Consider the following 21,065-nt stretch of genomic DNA (forward strand, 5'->3'; position numbering starts at 1 on the left):
GATATATTTGAAAAAATACTTTGAACTATGATAGTCTCAATTTTCAGGTGCCCTCAAAGTAAGCATATATCTAAAAATTGAAATAACTAATGAAAATACTGTGAAAACCAATTATACTTTTTCTTAAGGCTATACTTAGAAGAACTTTGGTTTAGTTAATTATTATATAGTAATTTACTTAATCATAAAAAATTTTCATCTTTTTATGTAATTGAAACCTGAATTTAATATGACTTATTAAACTTTATTTTTAAAGACTTTGGATTCTGACAAACCCATAGAACCAGTGAAAAGATCTCCTCTTCGCCAGGAAACAAACATGGCCAATTTTTCTTATCGTTTCTCCATATACAACTTGAATGGTAAGATGTAACTAAGTAAAGTGTAAAATAGTATATTAACCTGTATAATGTGGGAATAATACAGCGACAATTCCAAATATAAAAACTATGCGTAACCTTACTAAGTTCTATGTTTCTTGATTTGTGCGTATTACTAATTGAGATTATCACAGAAAAAAGACTGACTAGAACATAACTAAAATAGTATTCCAGTTGATTTATTAGTAATTGACAAAATACATACTTAGATGGAACCCCCCAGCATATTTAATTCCATTGTTGTTTTCTCACTTGATTAAAATCCAATGAAACTATTTATTAATAATTTTAAAATCAGCCCCTGTGGCTTTTATTTGATATATTCTACCTAGTCAAGTTTATTGACATTCCAGTCTGTAATTATTTTTTAGACTTTTAAAACTTCCCTTTTTATGCCCCCAGTTCTTTTGGTATTAACATCTTTACCTGGGCATTAATCATATTAATAGCCTATTAAAACCTGTGGTGAAAAGTTATTATGGAGAATGTGGGTAAAACCACGGAACAATGTTAAGATTTTTGCCTTTGAACTTTAACTTTATTCCCCTCAATTACTAGAGATCTTAAAACATGGACTAGTTTCTTCTAATGATTTCTTTTGGAATTTAAAACAAGCAAACTATTGGCAAAACTTTGTTTAGCTTAAGACCCAATGGGTTGAATTCTTTTGCTTCTTCCCCCATATTTAACTGATTTATAATGGAATGTATAAATCCTGATTAAGCGTGTTCTGGAAATGTGTGTTCTTTGCAGAAGCTCTGAATCAGGGAGAGACTGTTGATCTGGATGCCCTGATGGCCGATCTTTGCTCTATAGAGCAGGAGCTCAGCAGTATTGGTTCAGGAAATAGTAAGTGTCAAGTCACAGAAACAAAAACTACTCAGAAATTACCTGCTAACCGACATACATCAAAACATGGCACCTTGAAAGGATTATCTTCTTCATCTAATAGGATAACTAAACCTTCTCATGCTAACTACTCTCTAGATGACATCACTGCACAATTAGAACAGGCCTCCTTGAGCATGGACGAGGCTGCTCAGCAATCTCTACTAGAAGATACTAAGCCCTTAGTAACTAATCAGCACAGAAGAACCGCATCAGCAGGCACAGTGAGTGATGCTGAAGTTCGCTCTATTAGTAACTCCTCACGTTCTAGCATCACGTCTGCAGCCTCCAGCATGGATTCTTTGGATATTGATAAAGTGACACGCCCTCAAGAACTGGATTTGACATCTCAGGGGCAGCCAATTACTGAGGTAAATGGATGGAACTTTTTTCTTCCTGGAATTTTAGAGTTAAATAAAGGGGAAATTATTTTTTAAAAAATTAAGTTTAAACTTTCTTAATGCTTCTACATTTAAAACTTGTCAGTGATGGCTGTGTCACAAAGATGACTTTGAAAACATTTAATTTCTTCTTTTTCATTCTTTGACTTTTGAAGTCCTTGAATTTATATCAGTTATTTCATGTAATTAAAAAATATTGAAATGTGATTTCCAAAGCCACTAATATTTACTAAGTTGATAATTGCTTTTCAACATATGTATTTAAATGAGGACATAAGAAAAACATTCATCCCCATTGTAGTTCTCTAAGATTTTAGTTTTCATGGTTTACCCCATTTTATTATCAAAGAGTCAGTGTGATGTAGTGGATTTACGATAAGTTTAACAAAAGCCGAGTTTGGTGAAAGAGAATTCATTATTTTGAGTTCTTTTTATCAAGAAGATCACAGTTCTGTTACAGAGTAACAAAAAGCAAGAAGGAAATCAACAGGTTAAATCTTGTAAAATATTGTTTAAGGAATTATAGAAAAATTTAAAATTTATGCTTATTATGTGACATTATTGATTTTTTTCTCCCTAGCTGATTTTATTAGATTAATTTACATAAGTGAGTAACTCCTAGTATATTTGTTCATGGGCCTAGCTTTTTTCTAGTACTGTAGAGCACAAAAGAAACATGAATCATGGTGGTTTAGAGGTAAACTTGAGTTTTCTTGCTGAGAAAGTTAGGAAATCATATCGATCTAAAGAATATGCTTTCATTTATTTAAAATGAAACTTTACATGGTATATTAATTACCTATAGAGAACTTGAAAACTGGTTTCTGCTTTATAATATTCAAAAATTATAATTAGCACCAGTTACTTGTCATTTTCTTGTCTTTTAGATACATCTACTGAGATTTAAGCAATATTTTATTGCAGATATGTTTTCTTTATTACTCTTTATCTTGTATGTTGAATTGGGTCAAGATGCATGAGGACAGATTATAAACTAATTATTAAGGATATTCTAACATGTGTTTATCTTTCTGTCTGTAAAATACACTCAAAAAAGTTCAAACTATGTAAGGACAAAAGAAGTAAAAAGTGAAAAATCCCTCTCTCCCAGCAAACATACTTCAAATGATATCTAGTGATATCCATGGGCAAGGACACTAGCATTCAATGGTGTAATGTTTAATGTAATACTTTTAATAAGGTTTGGTGAATAAAGCAGGCAAAGAACTTAAAAGTCTCATCTGGCCTGTTCTTTTGCCTCATCCAGAGGGGATAGAAAAGTGGTTTAACAAGCCTGGAACTTGATTTAATGTGGTTTTTTTGGGGGAGGTCTGCTCTGTTCTGATTCAAATCAAGTAAATTGGGACAGCTCTATAGATCCCAAACCCATGTATCTAGTTATCCTCAAAAGCAAATACTATTTTTATTTTTTGCAAATACATTTTTTTAAAAAAAATTTAATTGGTTTTCCATGCATAGAGTTAAATAGTTCTATAAGAACATTTTAAAGTCAAATAGCTCTTTGAGGTTTGTTACAAAAAACTTGTTATACTGACACATCATATTCTATTCCCAGAGATAAGCACTTTCCTACTATTTTAACTAGTTCTTACAGTATTTAACTTCTTACCATTAAATCCACACTTACGTCACTATTTCCTGACTTTTCCCATTGTGTGTATTGTCTGCTGACTTCTTGCTCTGGAAAATGAGAATATAGCTGTCTTTAGACAACTCCCTGTACTTCTGTTCCTCCATTCTCGCAGTATATTTTGATAGGGTTACTATTCAGTGTTTTTGTTATGATTATGTATTTGCAATTTGCTTTTAAACTGTAATCTCTTACATCTCCTTTTTGAAACCTCATTTTGCTTTCCCTAAAATTCATAATTATCTTTAGATTTATAAAATAATTAAATTTTTGTGTGTTTATCACTGTTGTAATTCTAAATTTTATCCCTGTTGATTAAATCTCTCACTTGCATCAAACAAGTTTAGTGTTCTGTTAATTTCATATTTAGTTTCTGGTTTGTTCTTTTTGTGTGTTTTTTATTTGTTTATTTGGAGTGGGGTGTTTGTTTTGTTTTTGTAGTCTGTAGGATTATTAAGTTTTTGTTTTTTCAGAGTGGCAACCTTCTGCAAAGAAGATTCTTCAGTCTCCTGCACAGAAGACATCTGCCTCACTGCTAGTGTTTAGAGAAAAAAGGGTTTAGACATGAGGTGATCCTCAGTGTTCAGTATATGAACTTCATCTGATCTTTCTAGATCAGGGTTTTTCAACCATTAGCACCATTGGCATTTTCTCTTGTGAGGGCCTGCCTGGTCATGATAGGATGTTTAGCTGCATCCTTGTCCTCTACTGTCCAGGTGCCAGTAGTACATACTCCCCTCTAGTTGTAACAACTAAAAATGTTCCCTGAAGGACAAAATCACCCCCATTTAAGAATCACTGCTCTAGGTAAAAAGTTAACAGGAGATCTGAGCCCTAATTTTTCATGAAAATTTTTTTGGGTTTTTCCTTTTCTTGGTGTTCTCTCCTAGAAACATACTGGATTGCAATTAAGTATAGAATGTCTCCAGGTAATAGTGTTTATTACAAAATGGACCCCTGATTACTAAGTGTAGGTATACCAGGAAGACTGTCCGTGAAGAACCATATAAGCCTATGAGAAGATGCAGAACTTGACTTCCTGGTGTACAGTGTAACGCTTGTCGATGAGCGTGAACATGTCCCCGAGGGGCCCTGGAACTTGTCCTCATTGGCTGTTAAAAGATTCTACTGGTTCCCATGGAGCATGAAGTTTCTCCGAGCAGTGTGATTTTTGCATTTGCCCACATAGTCTCTCCTTTATGAGGAGCTGTCATTTGTGGACTCAAAAAAGGCCCCCGCTGGGTAGTGTGAACTCCCTCTGAAGATGGTGTATTTAATGCTAGCATGCCAGCATTCTCTTTTTCTTTCTGCAGAATTGAGTGAAACCCATACCAAGCAGAGGTCTGTTGGATTTCTGTGAGTGATTATCAGCCAACTGAGACCACTGCCAATGGGCGAGTAAAGGGTCTTCCTGCTTTAGTCCCACTGTCACTTCTGCTGTCACTTTGGGGGATTTTTGAGGTTACATGATACAAATTGAGGTGTTACTTTGCTTTTCTTCAGTGCTGGCTCAGCATTCATATTTCTTGGGTCTGCTAAGTTAGTTACCTCTCAGGTAAATGCTTTCTAGCTTCCAAAAATCGCCATTGTTTTCTTGGAATTTGTTATTTTTAAAAAAAAAAGCAATATTTGGGAAGAGTGGAACTACCTCATTTGCCATTTCTTCTTAGTCACTTCTTCATATCTATAAACTCTTTGACTATGGAGTACCCCAAGGCACAGTTCTTAGGCTACTTTTCTATCTATACATACTCCTCCTGATCTCATCCATGTGTACTGACAACTCTAAATTTTAATTTTAATTTCACTTACTTAAGACACTTCTTGTGCCTTCCTTCACTTTATTTGAACCCATTAAAGCAGTGGTTCCCAATTAGAGGCTCTTTGTCCCTCAAAAGACATTGAATATTTTTGGTTGCCCATGATAGGAGGGTACTACTGACATCTGATGGGTAGAGGCCAGAGATTCTGTTGAACATCCTACAGTACATAGGACAGCCCACACATAAAAGAATTATCTGAGGCTGGGGTTGTGGCTCAGTGGTAGAGCACTCGCCTAGCACATGCGAGGCCCTGGGTTCAATCCTCAGCACCATATAAAAATAAATAAATAAAAACAAAGGTTTTTAAAAAAAGATATTATGTTTTCATCTACAACTTAAAAAAAAAAAAAAATTATCTGGCCTAAAACAGTGCCATGGTTAAGCAATCACATCCTGAAATCAGAATGCATCTATCAGACACTGTTAGCAATGCCCCAAATAAGAGTATATTGTGTGAAGCCTTCAGTTAACACTTAAGTCATTCAGATTTGATGAGCATCAAGTCATCTTAGATTCAAGAAAATATAGGTATCTTTAGCCCGAGTCTTTCCCGTGAACTCCAGGTGTATTCATTCCATTTCTAATCAGTGTCTTTGTTTGGATGTCCTGATCTAAACCTGAAACCCTGATCTTTTTCTCCATACTCGCTTCTCCCACATCTTTTTTCATCTCAGTTAATGACTGTTTCATCTTTTAATTTCATTAGATACTTGCCATGTCTTTTATCTGCTTATATTTTTCTTTCACATCCTTTCTGATCCAGCAGCAAATACTACTGGCTTTACTCAGAATATATCCTGTCTGACCACTGCTTACCACCTTCACTACCACCAGGCAAATACCATCTCTATCTAGATATGCAATTATCACTTAAATTATCAAACAGCTTGTGCTGTTGTCTCATTGAAAAGTATGAATGAATTCTAATGTTACATACATTATTCCATTCAAGCTAAGACTGAAAAGATAAAGTAGATCAAGTAACTGAGAAGTCTATATTTGAATTTCATAGCCACAACATCTGTTTACTGGTTTTTAATAAAAATTTTAATATTAGTTGATTGTTAAAAATGATTATTTTCTAAATATTAGGAATTATTTTAGTATAAAATTACTCTCCACAGATACACTTAAAAGTGAAATACAGGATAATTTCAGTCAATATTCTTTTGAAGTCCACCAGCAATAATGATAATTTGTTAGGTCTTTTAAAATTAGAATTCATTGTATGATTCATTGTACTTGAAATAAATTCTAATAAAGGCACTTTATTTTTCAGCCAATGTGAAATATAGATTGCAGTTAATCTACTCATTTTGGCACTTTTATTCATGTTAATAAAACATACTTTTCAATGAGACAACAGCACAAGCTGTTTGATAATTTAATTGATAATTGCATATTATAAATTCCCTATAAAATAGTATTTATAGATTGAAAGTTAACACTGGAATATACCTTTATATTTGTTTTCTGGTAGTGTTTACCCCTTAATGATTCCCTAGAATTTGGAATTTTATATATGAAAATGTATTTTTTAAATGAAAAGACTTTTTAAAGCTATTAAAATTAGTTTGCCATTATAATAGATTCAAAAGGTTTTGCTGTATCTTAAAAAATAACTTGGTGATTTATTATATTATAATGGGGAAAAATTGCCTAGTGCCTGAGCTATTAAAAATTTTGAAATTATAACTTTTTTCCTTATATGTAGAGGGTTTTTAAATATGAACAAGTGGTCAGTATTAAAGTTTATGATGTGATACAACAATGTATATCATAGCTTCAGTGCAACTGCTCCACTTCACCTTGTAGAACTATTTCAACAGAAAATTTGTGTAGAAATTTTGAGGTATTAAGAGAAAAACAGCAGTTGTGTTTCATAGCACATGGGGTGTGAGCCCACTATCTTCAAAGCCCCAAATTATTCTTAGCAAGCATAATCTTACTGTTCTGAAGTAGTAACTGGATAGGAAGGAGCACAGGACTTTCTGAAAGCTTCAGAAGTCCTACACATCTGAATGATTGGAGTTACACATTGATTTTTTTTTTTTTTTCTTGTAGCAACCTTTCTCATGGCTTCACTGAAATTTTTTCATGTGTACCAACTTGGTGTTTAATTCCAATTTGACTGGCCTAGTGAATTTAACAGCAGAAGAAATAGCTATCAGATGAAAGAAGAGACTGAAGATTTGGTTAATCTGGGGGAAAATCTAGTTCAAGAGCATTTTTCATATATACTTTCTGTCAGCACTGGCATATATGCTGTAACTCACATTATATGTATTTCTTGGGAATCTACATTTTTCGCTTCTCTGCAGAAATAAAATGACTTTATTTGATTTTAGGTCTGTTTTGTTTGGGGTTTGTGGAAAACTGGTAAAGAACCTTTTTTGTTTGTTTTGAACAAGAATAGAAATATATTCATGGGTTTTTAAAGTTGATCGGGTCTCTAAAATATAAAATGATTTTAAAAACATTCAAACATTAACTGGCTATTTAATGGCATGTAGAACAAGAGGAATAAAGAGAAAAGAGGAGGAAATAGAAAACAATAGAAGCAGCTTTACTGAGTGCTTATTCTGTGTTAAGCATTGGATTTTGCATGTCTTACCACACTAATTTTGCCAAACACAATGTATGGAAATGAGGCAGAGAGTGACTGCATAATCTGCCCTAGGATTTGAACATAGCAACCCTTGATTGTAGACCTCATGTCACCATATCATGCTGCTTCATCAGAGAATTGAAGGGGAATCCAGATGAGTATACTGGCCAGTGTTCTCAGTGGGAGACCTAAAGACCGAACTTCATGGACAGGAGAAAAAAAGGGAAAGAGATCTATGCAGCAACACCCCCATCTTGTGGTGTTTTGGTATATTTTTTTAATGTTTTGGGTTAAAATTTAAGAATGGACTAAATTAAGTCTTAAATAAAATTCAAATGAGGGGTGACAGTTTCCTGTTTTTAGAGTAATGTAATTCAGTTATCATTTAACGCTTATATGATATATAAATGCTATTTTTACCTTTATTTGACACATGAGTAAACAAGTTAAACAGTTAACTCCAAAATCACATTGTCAGTAAATGGCCATGCTGGGGCTTGAACCCAGGCACTCCATTTCCAGGATCTGCATTTTTTGTCATGCTATGCTTATTGTCAACAGAACACTTGTTAAAAATACATATGTGTCAGTAACAGATGAGTGTACATCTCTTTTACTGAAACAGTGGGTGCACAAACCTCCATTTCTTTTCTCTGATTGTAATATATTCACTCTCATGAGCAAGTATTTTATTTGTAGCCACTCCTTTTGTACAAAGCCATTTCTTGATAATGGTTTGGCTCTTGTGTTTCGAGCAATGCTTTTCAATATGTACCCTCCCATTCCTACCCCAAGGATTCTGGCTGGCAAATGATACTTCATCTTAAGTTAGCATTTGGTTGTAGAAAGAGGTGACCCATAACTTATTTTGCCAAGATTTGTGGGAAAATTTTGAAAGATTGATACAGAATCTGATAACTTTATAGCACAAATGAAAGTTCTTGGAACTGAGAAAGTTAAGAGCAAAATTTATGTGGAGAATTGATCCTTGAATTCATTTTTCCTACATGTTTTAGACTAGGATATGATAAAGAGTAGGTAAAGATTAGGTTTGGGATAGATCATTTATTTAAGTATTAGGTACCTTGTAGAAAAGGAACCGAATTAACATGAAATAAACCATAGTCTGGTTTTTTCATTTTCATCTTTTTAATGTAATAGCAGAAATTAATTTCTACTCTTTGTGTGTTTTATTTTGTGTTTTTGTCCCTTTACAACATAGCTTTTATAAGAATATATTGAATTTTAGTAACTACATAATGTTCCATTATACTGTTCAAAATGGTAGTCAGTCATCTCTTTTAGAATATTTTAGATTTAACTGTCAAGCTTACAAAAAGTTGAAAGAATAATAGAAAGAACTCATGAAATTTATTAACCAGCTCCACCAATTTTAACATTTTGCCACATTTACTCATTCCTTGTATGTATACATTTTTTTTCCTGAACCATTTGAGAATTGGTTGCATTTGTCATGTCCCTTTAGCCCTTAAACTTCAGTTTCTTTGTCCTAAGGATAAGGATATTGGCAATATAGGTTTGATAGGTCTCCTCTTGATCTAGCAGTTGAAACATGCTGTAGAACATGTGTAATGAGAAAATTTAGAGATGGAAAAGCAAAAACTGTCTTGATCTGACCAAGCATGTGGCAGGAAAGCCTAGCAGAAATAGTTATCCATACATTCCATAAATATTTGAGAGCCTAGGCAAGGCACTGGACTGTAAGGGATCATAATTTATTTACAGTGTCCTTAGGATGATCTAGCATGTGAGAAAGAAGGGTATAGAATTGAAACCAACCAAGGGATTGCAATAGAGTGTGGCAAGTACTATGATAGGAAAGACAAACCTTTTTTGGTTGAAAGATCATTAATGACTTTGACAATGAATTACAAAATGCATTACAATTCAAAGGATAAAGGCTTCAGAAAAAAAATTATTTCAGGAAATTATGAAATAAGTGAGTAGCTAAAAGGTGGAGGAGCTTTAGACCATGAATTTAGGAAAATTGGTAGTGCAGAGGAGAAAATACTAGTTTAACCAGGAAGCTTTCCCCACCCCCCCTGTGCCCTCACCCTTAGTGGGCTGGCCTCATTGAGTATCAGAGACTCATGTTGGAGGAAGAATGAGTAGAATCTGGGATATGCTTGGTTTTGTTATTGTTAGATATTGGTGGGTGGGGAGGCTATTTATATAGAACTGGGGGAAGATATGAGAAAGAATATGGATTTAGTTCCAGAGTTTACTTTAGTGATAAGATCCTCATGATGGATGTGATTTTCTTAGTAATGGGGGGAAGTGAGCTCATGTGACTAGGGGGAAGGGAGAAGCTAGAAGCTTGAAGAACTCAGAACAGGGTACGAAAGGATGATTTAGCGGAGTGAGGGGTAGAGGTGAAGAGTGCTGCCAAACCGTGGTCAAAGCCAAATTAAAGTTTGTCAGCCTGAATTGGTATTGGACACGATGTTTGTGCACAATTCTCCCGTGAGTTGTATTGTCCAGAGGTAGAGGGAGATGATTCATAAATTATTAAGGCTTAGGATCATTTGGTCCCAATCTCTAATTTTTGCATAAAAGAATCTAAGGTAATTGCATGTAACTTTTCATTACTCTTTTGTTTCATTACTGTTTTGTTTCATTTCAGTGATCCTTTTTTCTTTCTGCATGACAAGGAGAGCTGCCCTTTTCACCTCCTTTACCTATCATTTTCTTCCTTCCTCCATTTTCACAGCATGCTATTTCTCTGAGATGTCCCCGCAAGCAGGCCAAGCGTCATATTGACTTCACAGAAGAACAGGCTGAACTGACACCTGTAAGTTCTGTAAACATGTCATGGGACTGTTTAAATATCAGTGGAGAGGAATGAATGCATTCATTAGAACTCCAAATGATGAAACCTTTCATATAACACCAATTTTTCAAGTAAAAAATCATACAAGCAATACCAAATAAGCACCTTTATGATAGGGTATCAGTGAATATTGATACTGAGGGTAAATTAGGTAGGTAGCATATCTGACATACAGAATTTTTGCATTGGAACCAGAAACCACATTTTCTCTTTTCTTCTGAAGTCAAGGGCTTTTGTTAGTTTCTTAAGATATTAATAAATTTAGCCATTCTTCAGGATGGGGGTTATCAAATAGAATGACTTCTGCATTAATTCTTAACGGAAAACCTAGTTTCGGTTGATAAATCTGGATGCTTCAGAGCTATACTGTTCCATAGGGTTGAGACTAGCCACACGTGACTGTTAAGTACTTAAAATGTGGTAACCCAAATTGAAATGTGCTTTAAGGATAAAATACATACTGAATTTTCAAGACTTAGTATGAAAAGAAAGAACATATTTCTTTTAATGCATTTATATAGATGACTGGTTAATATTCTGGGTATGGTTTCTTTATACCTTTTCAAATTACTTTATGGTTTCATAGTTTTCAGTCCCATGGTTAGTCGCTCCCTTGTTTGGGGCCTAAGGTGAAGTAGAACATTATGGTAGAGGAAAGCTGCTCTGCTCATGGCATCAAGAAGGAGAGAGAAACCAGGGAGAAGGTAAACCCTTCCAAGGTACTCCCACATTGACATACTTTCTCCAGCTAGGTCCCACTTCCCAGTTGTCCCTTCAGCTATCAATGGATTAATTTACTAATGAAGTCAGCTCCAGTTATTTCCTAAAAGCCCCGGAACACATGAGACTTTGGGGGATGTTTCAGATCCAAACCATAACAAATGTAGATTTTTCATTGTTATAAATATTTTAAATAAGTAATATGACATATTTTAAGCAATCCATATAAATGAAACCCATTGAAATTCCTGTATCCCATTATTTAGTTCTTAATTCTAGTCAATGAAATTTCAGATCTCTCTTTCACTTGTATGTGATGGAGTGTGCAATAATACTACCACTTATGATTTGGGTAACTATTACTTTAAGCTGGGTTTCCACTGTTGAAATGATTTTCCACCACTGTGAACGGTTCTTCATAAATTTTGAACAAAAGAAGGCACAGCATTCCCTCAATTTATTTTACTGGGTAAAAGCATTCCTTAAACAACAACAACAAATTTTTTTAATTAAAATTACACAAAATTTTACTTCGTGATTATATGTAAAATGGAGTTAGATTCTGAGCTCAGATTGTTATAAATGGGATTTCCCATTTGTATAATTTTCCATGTAAGGACATTAAAAAGTTATGTGGGATGGGGTGTGTGCTTGCACAGCATCCGCAATTTCTGACTTACCTCTCAGTAAAACTAGATAAGTAACAAAAAGTAACACTTTTCTTCATTATGGCATCCCAAAACATCCTTACCATTGTTTGAAATGCCTACTTGAAGACAGAACTACCCTCTTTGAGAACTGTTCTTCTGAGATCTCTCTGCTGTCTGCTCCCTCTTCCATCCCACAGCCTCTTACTCTGGATTCAAACTTTTTCAACTTAGCCACTAATTTTGGCCTAGGTACTTACCTCCTACTTGCTCCCATGCCACCTGACACACTATATTATAGTTTCCAGTGGGCCTGTGTCTCTGTTACAATCTCAATTCTGTGACAGCAGGAGTACCTACATGTCTGTCACTTTTGCATCTCCAGTCCCTGGCGTAAGGTTCCAGGCTCAAAGTTAGAACCAAACAAAATTTTGAATTAAAAAAGAGAGAGAGAGGAAAAAATGGAGAGATAAAGAAAACATGTGAAATGGATTACAAAATAAGCCTCTGACTTTGTGTTTATAGTGGTAAATACAAGATAATAAAGGCCCTATTTTTATGAAGCTGTGTATATTGTTGTTAACTAGCAACATGTGCCAAGACTGAGGTTAATTGGGTCATGTGTCCAAATCACTCTCTGAATTTCCTCTTCTTCATTCTTCAACTACATACCACTCCTCTTATCCCTCCTGCATCTTTCCTCAGTAACCAGTTTCCCCTGACCCACCATTGCCCCTTCTTTATGAAGAACAGAGTTCTAGAAGAAATATGTGACTCAGATACAGAAGGTCATGTTTGGGTATTGTTTTTGTGTTCTCATTTTTTTATGTGACATTTTTAGGTTGCTTGCCATAGTGATTGCTCCCTTTTTATTTTAAACTATTTTACTATTTCAAAATGAGTCTTAAGCAAATGTAATTAACCTTGCCTCTTACTGAGCAAAAAAAAAAAAAAAGAATTAGGGACTTTTGAAGTCTAAAGGTGATATGAGTGTGTGGATTTGATTAAATAAATCTTTTGTTTGTTTTTTTTTTTTAAAAAACTGAAATTTGAATTTAATATATGGGATTACACTTACCAAATCATAATTTGTTTTGATGGCCTGAGGACTATTTCATCTTTTTAAATTTGAAATGTAATAATCTGAATATAGATATTCTACTGAGGATCTTTTTCTGAAAAAGTAACTTTTATAAGATGAATAGCAGTGGATTTTCAAGAAATTTCCTCAAAATACATATTATATGTTTTATAAATCTATGTAAGAATACATTTTTCTCATCATGTGTGAATAGCAAAAAATGAATGGGAATAAGAGCAATGAATGTTGTAGTTGCTCTTTTTAATTGTGCATTCCATTCTTTATTTTTCTCAATTTTCTCCTTGTCTTAGCTGATCTTCAATTATAAACTGAATCAAATTTTAAAAAATTTACTGCCTACCTATTGCCTTTGTGGATAAATCAACCAATAAATTTATCTTTAGGATCACTGTACCATCTATGTGAAAGGGCCTAGGGATAATATTCTCTGTTCTTATTATTGTTCAGTCTTGTTGGTGATAATATTTGTGTCAGTCAGTGAGTCTGTCTTCCTTCCTTCCTTCCTTCCTTTCTGGAATGAGTGAGATAGAGGCAGGTATAAGTTCATCTTGAATTAAAATTCAGTTTCTTTGTTTTTTTCCCCCATTTTTTAGTTGTAGATGGACACAATCACAATACTTATATTTTATTCACTTATTTTTATGTGGTGCTGAAGATCGAACCCAGTGCCTCACAAGTGCTAGGCAAACACTCTTTAACACTGAGCTATCACCACAGCCCCCAAACTCAGTTTTAATAATAGTCAATAAAATAACCTTGTAGCAAACTCAACATGGTGTAAATCTGAGCGAAGAGTAAAGAGTAAACTAGTATTATCTTCTATAATAATGTTTCAATCTTAAAGTAGTGTGTTTAGTACTTCCTGAAAGTACAGCTCTAAGTATTTGCTTACATGTTTCTTTCCAAATAATTTCTCTCCAAAAACATTCTCAAGTTTTCAATTTATAAAATATAACATTATAGAACATTTTCTCTATAACTCTTCTCAGCTGTGTTGTGTGTTAATTTAAACAGTGATTTGTAATTGCATAGTATTAAAAAATAAACACTAACTCAAAGTTATTTAGGGAAAGGCAAGTCTAATTATATATATCAAAACAGTTGGAATTTAAGGATAAGCCAGTACAGTTGCATAAAATTATCTTATAGCATGTTGTTAAAAGTTATTAAAGGGGAAAAAATGAAAGTTATTAAGGGGGGAATGGTAGTTAGGGATTATATTATTCATAAACATTTTTATGAAAATATTAATTACTTGAATTAATGTAAACCAATTCAGGGGGGAAATCTTAACAGTTTGTTTATATAATTCATTTGCTATACAAGTCCTTTCCTTTGTGAATGTCTGATTTTTTTCAACATGGTCCTATAATGAGTGGGTTGATAAAATTTTACTGAAAACAAGTATGTCACATCAGGCAATATTGAAAGATGCTTTTCCTTGTGTTATGGCTGTCATTGAATTGATCAGAAATACTTGAAGTATTTAAAATAATGTAGTCTTATTATGTTCTCATCAGAAGATAATATTCAAAACTTTGTAGATCTTGCATAGACGTTAGCAACATGAACACATGTTTAGTCATAGATTTCTGGCATGTATGTATTTGTTCTCTGCACAACACTCATGAACCAGCTCTGAGATTTTTGTCTTATCCATTTTCCTGAAGAGCCAGGAATCGACAAGAATCACCTGTGACTCATGGGCCTAGATGAAGTCTTTATCTCCCCTCCTTTGCTTTTGCTTTTGCTTTTCCTTTTTCTTCCCCACCCCTCTTTATATTTTCTTTATGGACATATTTCACTTAGTTTATAAAAAATTATATGAGATTAATTATAGAGAATCATTCTTGCTTTGTCTACTTTATATTTTAAACACACAATGCCTCCACTGACTTCTGTTATTGCCTTTTTTGTTTTTCTCTCTTTTCCTTCACAAGCACTCCTATCTGGACAGGGAAACCTCCCTTCTTCTGAGAAACATTGCAGGAAAACCTTCTCATTTGCTGACCAAGGTGATCCTACTGCTTTCCACATGCATGTAACTATTTACTGCCTTGTAGGTAGAATATAATTTGTTTTTGATTGTGCCCTCAGATTATTGTTTTCTTATTTCAGCACCTTTGTCTTTAATAGAGCTACTTTTTTTCCTCACCAAATGTAACTGTCTACTTAATAACTGTTGGAAGATATCAAGAGTAGAATATATTTTTGGTAATTTTCACTAGTTTTTAAACTTTTGTAAATGCCTAGTAGTCTTTTCAAGTATGTGATGTTGTACTTTTTCTAGTTTAATGTTCTATTGCATTTTTAAATCATTGCTTTAATTTTAACCTTTGTTACTAATGGCTATCTAAACTATGAATTCTTTAACAAGCTGTATAATTTTTATTTATATTATCACCTCCTTGTTTAATTAAAACATTTACTTATGTAAATAGAATCTTGATGTTTATGAACTTAATCAAATTGGAGGAGAAGGCTGCAATTTTAATCTCTTAGTTCTGCAACCTCAGAGTAGTTTGAATCAGTCCAGCTGAATTTTCGTTGGGCTAGTGTTTTCAACAATTTAAAATCTTTTAGCAGTCAACATCATTAATCAGGAAATAATAGAATCAGGAAGCTGACTAGCTTTCTATCTATTTTCAAGTCATGTCTGTATTTCATTATGTTCTTTAAATGTTGTAATATTAAATTCAAGAATGTCAGATTCGATCATTCAAACCGTGCTGAGGTGTGGCGTGTATATTGTACATGCAGTGAAGTTACCCTTTTCAATAGATTCTCACTGCAGAATGCACACAGCAATTATGGGTAATGGCCTCTAACTTGTTACTGTGTTTGAGGGTTTTTTAAATTCATTGGTTCCTAACCTTGTAAACTTGGGAAAGAATTTGAGAGACTAAAATTAAAATCTCCTCAAGAACCAGCTCAAAGAGAAGACCCTTTGACAAAGAAAACAGTGGGACCCTTTCTCTTGCCTAGATTTCTTTCTTTAATGTAGGTCTGTGAGTGGAGGTAAAAGTGTAAAGCTTAGGCCAAGTGCTAGGTCACTTAAGCAGGTTCTTTTATAATCTAAGCAAAGTTTGTTTTTTTTTTTTTTCCTTTTTTTCTTTTCCTCAGCTCTTTTCTGCCTTCTGTACTTGTGAACACATTTCCAGGTGGTTTCAAGGGTTTCCTCAGAGATCACCAGTATCTTGCTAGCACTTAAATCCCTTAGGTGTTTAGCCTTTTATCATTCTTCCCAGAGCCCAACAATTTATTTTCATTTTCTTTTGACCTTACTGTTTCTACTTAGGATGCTGCCCTTCTCCCTTAACCCAAGTTAAACTCTCTGGTTATCATTGGCACCTTTTCTCTTCTAATATCTCAAGTCTGTAATGAAGCAGTATTTTTCAGTTTTCCCATCCATTTAATTTCCATTGCTGACCCCACCCTAATAATAAGCTCTTATCTCTTCTCAGAGACACTAGAGTAGTCTCTATTTTTGCCTGTTCCCCCTCCAGTTAATTTTGTATACTGTGCTTAGTAAAAGTTTAACCCTTTACCTTTACCATTTCTATTTCTTAAAATAAGTAATACTTACAGAGTCAATATTTTGCTGGGTACAGTGATACAGTATTGTGTAAAGTGGATATGTTCCTCATCCGTAGGACCTCACAGTCTACATACAAAGATAGATCGTGAACGTTGACAAAGAAGCACAGAAAAGAAAATGTTAAGTGCATGAAGAAAACAAGGGAAAGGTACACCTGTGAGAAGAGGATCAGGGGTCCATTTCATTTAGATAGTGAGATCAGAAAAGGTCTTCCTATGTGGGTTGCATATAAGGTAAAGCCTGAAGGATGAAAAGATGCAGCCTAACAGGAGAAGGGAGTGTTCCATGTAGACGGGCTGAGGGAAGAAGAGCTTGGCATGCTTGAGACCATATTGCTAGAGATGAAACAGTTAAGTTAGGGTACAAGTGTCTTGATTTGGGTTTAGAGAGGTAAATAAGAGTCAGATCATTCAAACCGTGCTGAGATGTGGCGTGTATATTGTACATGCAATGAAGTTACCCTTTTCAATAGATTCTCACTGCATTGGGGGGTCTGTATTCATATACATTATATATGAAAGTCACTCTATTGAAAAGAGTAACTGTATTGTCCACTTAACAGATACTTACCGATTACCTTCTGTGTACCAATGTTTGCAGCCCTGGAAATATGACAGCAATTTAAGCAAATTTTTTTTTCCATGGGAAGGGTTGTTCTTGGCAAGTTTTGGGTAAATGGGGCTAGTAACTTTTCTACTTCTGCCCAAGAGAAAGCAATTCCAACTGCAGTAGCAGAGCCATTCTTGCCCTCATCTTATCTTCACCTTTGACCCAGTTGTGGCATTAGTGTATCTGGCCAACATCTGACTCTACCTACCTTATTTATACCACCCACCCTGCTTTTGTGGAACAAGAAATTTGAGCAGGATGCAGTTTGATGTATAGAATCTAAATACTTTGGGTGGCTTTGGGATGGAGTCATGAAAGAGGTGATAAAAATTCCTAGGCAACTCAGCCACAAGGGCCTCTCAAAGGAGACTTAATCCTAGTGCTGATGGCAGTGCCCTCTCTGCCAGAACATCTGGCTGTTCTGAAATAAGTATAACCTTGTCTTTATATTTGGTGCTGAGGATCAAACCCAGGGCCTTACACATGCTCACTCCCCAGCCCAAAGTACATACCTCTTACCAACTGTGTGGCAGTCCGACTGTCCCTAGGAGTCTGGTTCCCTCTTTGCTGACTCCCTCTGAGAAGTCAATGTTTTAAAAACTGCTCTAATAACTACCTATATGGTCTTGAAAAGATAACAGTCTTTCTGAGCCTCAGATAATTGGTATAATGTATATAATAATACCAACCTTATAATTTTGTTGAGGTGAGTGAGATTCTGTGTCTGATATACCTCATAGTGGCAAGTTCTAAGTATTCACTTAATGTTAGCTCTATTTGTGAGGCTATAAAGTTCGTGATTTCTTCAGAGGAAATAAACTAGTTATTATTATTATTATTTTGGTTCAAAACTGTTATAGAATAAAGCAATTAATAGACAAAGTTATTTATACTACACATTCTATGAATCATTTTAATTTTTAAAACTTTTAAATTATTGTAATCTATAAAATAAACTAGATTCCCAAGAAACTGCTAACTACTGTTTAGCTTCTTAATTTCAGTTGGGTTTGTTCTGAACTGAAAAGGCCTTAATCTCTCAATTGAAGGAATTCACTAGCCCTCTCTTAGAAGCTGTATATCTCTTAAGTACAGGTATGCTAATTTTTACACCACACACAGTGTTCTAACACTTTATAATCATAATATTGTTTTTATTTAATCATAAGATTCTCACTCTGTTTTTGTCCTTTATATAAATTTCAGACAGCTTGGCATTCAGTGGTTATTGATAGCCATGCAGGCATTTTTTCAGCAGAAAATTGGTTGTCTCTTGCTCTTTTAAAAGATGCAGTAGGAGAGAAAATGGTTCATATGTGTGAAGTGCCCTTTACTTCTATTTAGGATAGTAGTGAGATAGTGTAAAGGAATAGTCAGAAGAAAAGAGACAGAAAACTTAAGACCTGAGTTTGTCAATACAACAAGAGATGAAAAAGAAAACTTTGTGCTTTGTGTTAATCACTGAGAATAGATTTGCATTGCGTTTATAAATAAACTGTTGCAGATCTTCCTAAATATGTCATCTGAACATACCAGCAAAGATTTATTTATCTTTTCCCATATTGCACAACACCAACATCTTAGGACAATTTATTTTTTCCCAAGTTGTTATGGTTAAAATATATGGTTAGAGGGCTCATTGGTATAGAGCTTGCCTCAAATGTGTGAGACACTGGGTTCAATTTTGAGCATCGCATATTAATAAACAAAAAAGTCCATTGACAACTAAAATATATATATATACACACATATATATTATATATAGTTGTAGCTTAACTATAGCAGATATAAATAGAATTTAACCAAGGAAGTTTCTTAACCCACAGGAGCATCAGATACTGTGAATCTTGCAATTTGATGAAAGTTTTTTTCTTTCTTGTTTTGCTCTAGAAGTGATATTCAGACACGTATTCAGAGGCACTCATGATCAATTCTGTTAACTCAGAAAGCTTCTGACAGGGATTATCCTTGTAATAAGCTAGAGAAGATAAACTAAAATTTGCCTATATTAAAATTAAAAAAACTAGCTCAAATTTTAATTTGATACAGTTTTTTAACTATGTTTTACTTTTTTTAATATTTGTTTTTTAGTTGTAGGTGGACACAATAATCTTTATTTTTTTTTAAAGATGAATTTTTTATTTATTTTTTTTAATATTTATTTTTTAGTTTTCAGTGGACACAGCATCTTTATTTTTATTTTTATGTGGTACTGAGGATCAAACCCAGCACCCCACACATGCCAGGCGAGCGCACCACCACTTGAGCCACATCCCCAGCCCCTTTATTTTGTTTTAATATGGTGCGGAGAATTGGACCCAGAGCCTCCTGTGCTAGGCAAGTGCTCTAGCCCTGAGCCACAACCCCAGCCCCTTGATACATTTTTTTATACAGACCAATTTATGTAGCTGTTGAAGAAAAATATTTGAGCAATAGGAAAGTAGCAGAATTTAGATTTTCCCCACCTACCTGCTTTACATAAAAATGATTTCCTAATGGCTAAGAAGTCTAATTGGCTTAATGTGTTAATTGGTCTCTTGTTTATTTAATACTTCCAGTGTGTGGAGCAGAAACCGATATCTGAGTTTAAGCTAATCCTATTATTGAATGACTTTTCATGTCAGTGCTTCAAAAGATAGCACTGATTGTGTTCTATTGCATTTGACAGTAGCATAAAAAAATAGGAGCATGTAAATATTATTTATAAATGTATCAATATAACTTATAAATTTTATATTATTTTTGAATAGATTTTATTTTTTAGAACAGTTTTAGGTTCTGACCATGTATCCACCATTATAATATACACAGTAATTTCACTACCCTGGAAATCCACTGTACTCTGCCTCTTCACCCCTCCTTTCCTGTGACCCCCAGCAACCACTAATATTTACCATCTGCAAAGTTTTGACTTGTCCAAAATGTCATGTAGTTAGAATTATACAATATGTAACTTTCAGATTGACTTCCTTCACTTACTAACATGCATTTTAAGATAACTTTCATGCCTCTTAATGGCTTGATAGCTCATTTCTTTTTCTTTTTTAAATTTGTATGTTTAGATGTTGATGGACCTTTATTTTATTCATTTATTTATATGTGGTGCTGAGAATTGAACCCAGTGCCTCATACATGCTAGGCAGTGTTCTACCACTAAGCCACAACCCTAGCCCCATTTTCTTTTTAGTGCCAAATAATATTCTGTTGCCATGATGCACCATAGTTCATTCACTTTCTGGAGGACATCTTTGTTGCTTTCAAGATTTGGGCATTATGACAATTAAAGCTTCTGTAAACACCTGTGTGCAGGATTTGGGATAAATTTTCAACACATTTGGGTAAATACTTAGAAACATGATTACTGGGTCATATGGTTAAGAGTATGTTAAGTTCTGTGAGAAACTGCCAAACTGTCTTCCAAAGCGGCTCTACCATTTTGCATTCCCACAAGTGTTAAGTCGGAATTCCTATTGTTTCACATCCTCACCAGCATTTTGTATTGTCAGTGTTTTGAATTTTGTCCATTCTAATAAATGTATAGTGGTATCTTATTTTAATTTGCAATTCCCTATTAACAAAGAATGTTGACCATTTTTCCTTAAATTTATTTGCCATCTGTATGTCTTCTTTTTTGAGGTGTCCAAAGAACTCCTGTTTCGTATTTTTGTTGAAGTATATGGGGTTTTTGTTTTGTTTTGTTTTTGTTGCTTGTTTTGGTTTTTTAGTTTTAGATATCTTTTGCTGCAACTATTTCTCTTCCAGTCTGTGGCTTGTCTTATTCTCTTAA

The 21,065-nt window shown here is 34.1% G+C and overlaps 1 protein-coding gene across 3 annotated transcripts in view; it reads left to right on the plus strand.

Annotated features, from left to right (window-relative positions):
- Positions 1-21,065, plus strand: part of Raph1 (Ras association (RalGDS/AF-6) and pleckstrin homology domains 1) — a 98,395-nt gene that overhangs the window by 48,518 nt on the left and 28,812 nt on the right. Inside the window, exons 3-6 of one of the 3 annotated variants that reach the window (XM_071618879.1) lie at positions 257-362; positions 1,134-1,229; positions 1,368-1,639; positions 10,483-10,563. In XM_071618879.1, coding sequence (XP_071474980.1) covers positions 257-362; positions 1,134-1,229; positions 1,368-1,639; positions 10,483-10,563 — 555 coding nt within the window. Of the gene's footprint in view, positions 1-256; positions 363-1,133; positions 1,640-10,482; positions 10,564-21,065 lie in introns of all 3 variants that reach the window. The other 2 variants (XM_071618878.1, XM_027942006.2) reach the window with 2 other exon arrangements.

The sequence above is a fragment of the Marmota flaviventris genome, chromosome 11, assembly GCF_047511675.1.
Source record: "Marmota flaviventris isolate mMarFla1 chromosome 11, mMarFla1.hap1, whole genome shotgun sequence".
NCBI classification, from domain to species: Eukaryota; Metazoa; Chordata; class Mammalia; order Rodentia; family Sciuridae; genus Marmota; species Marmota flaviventris.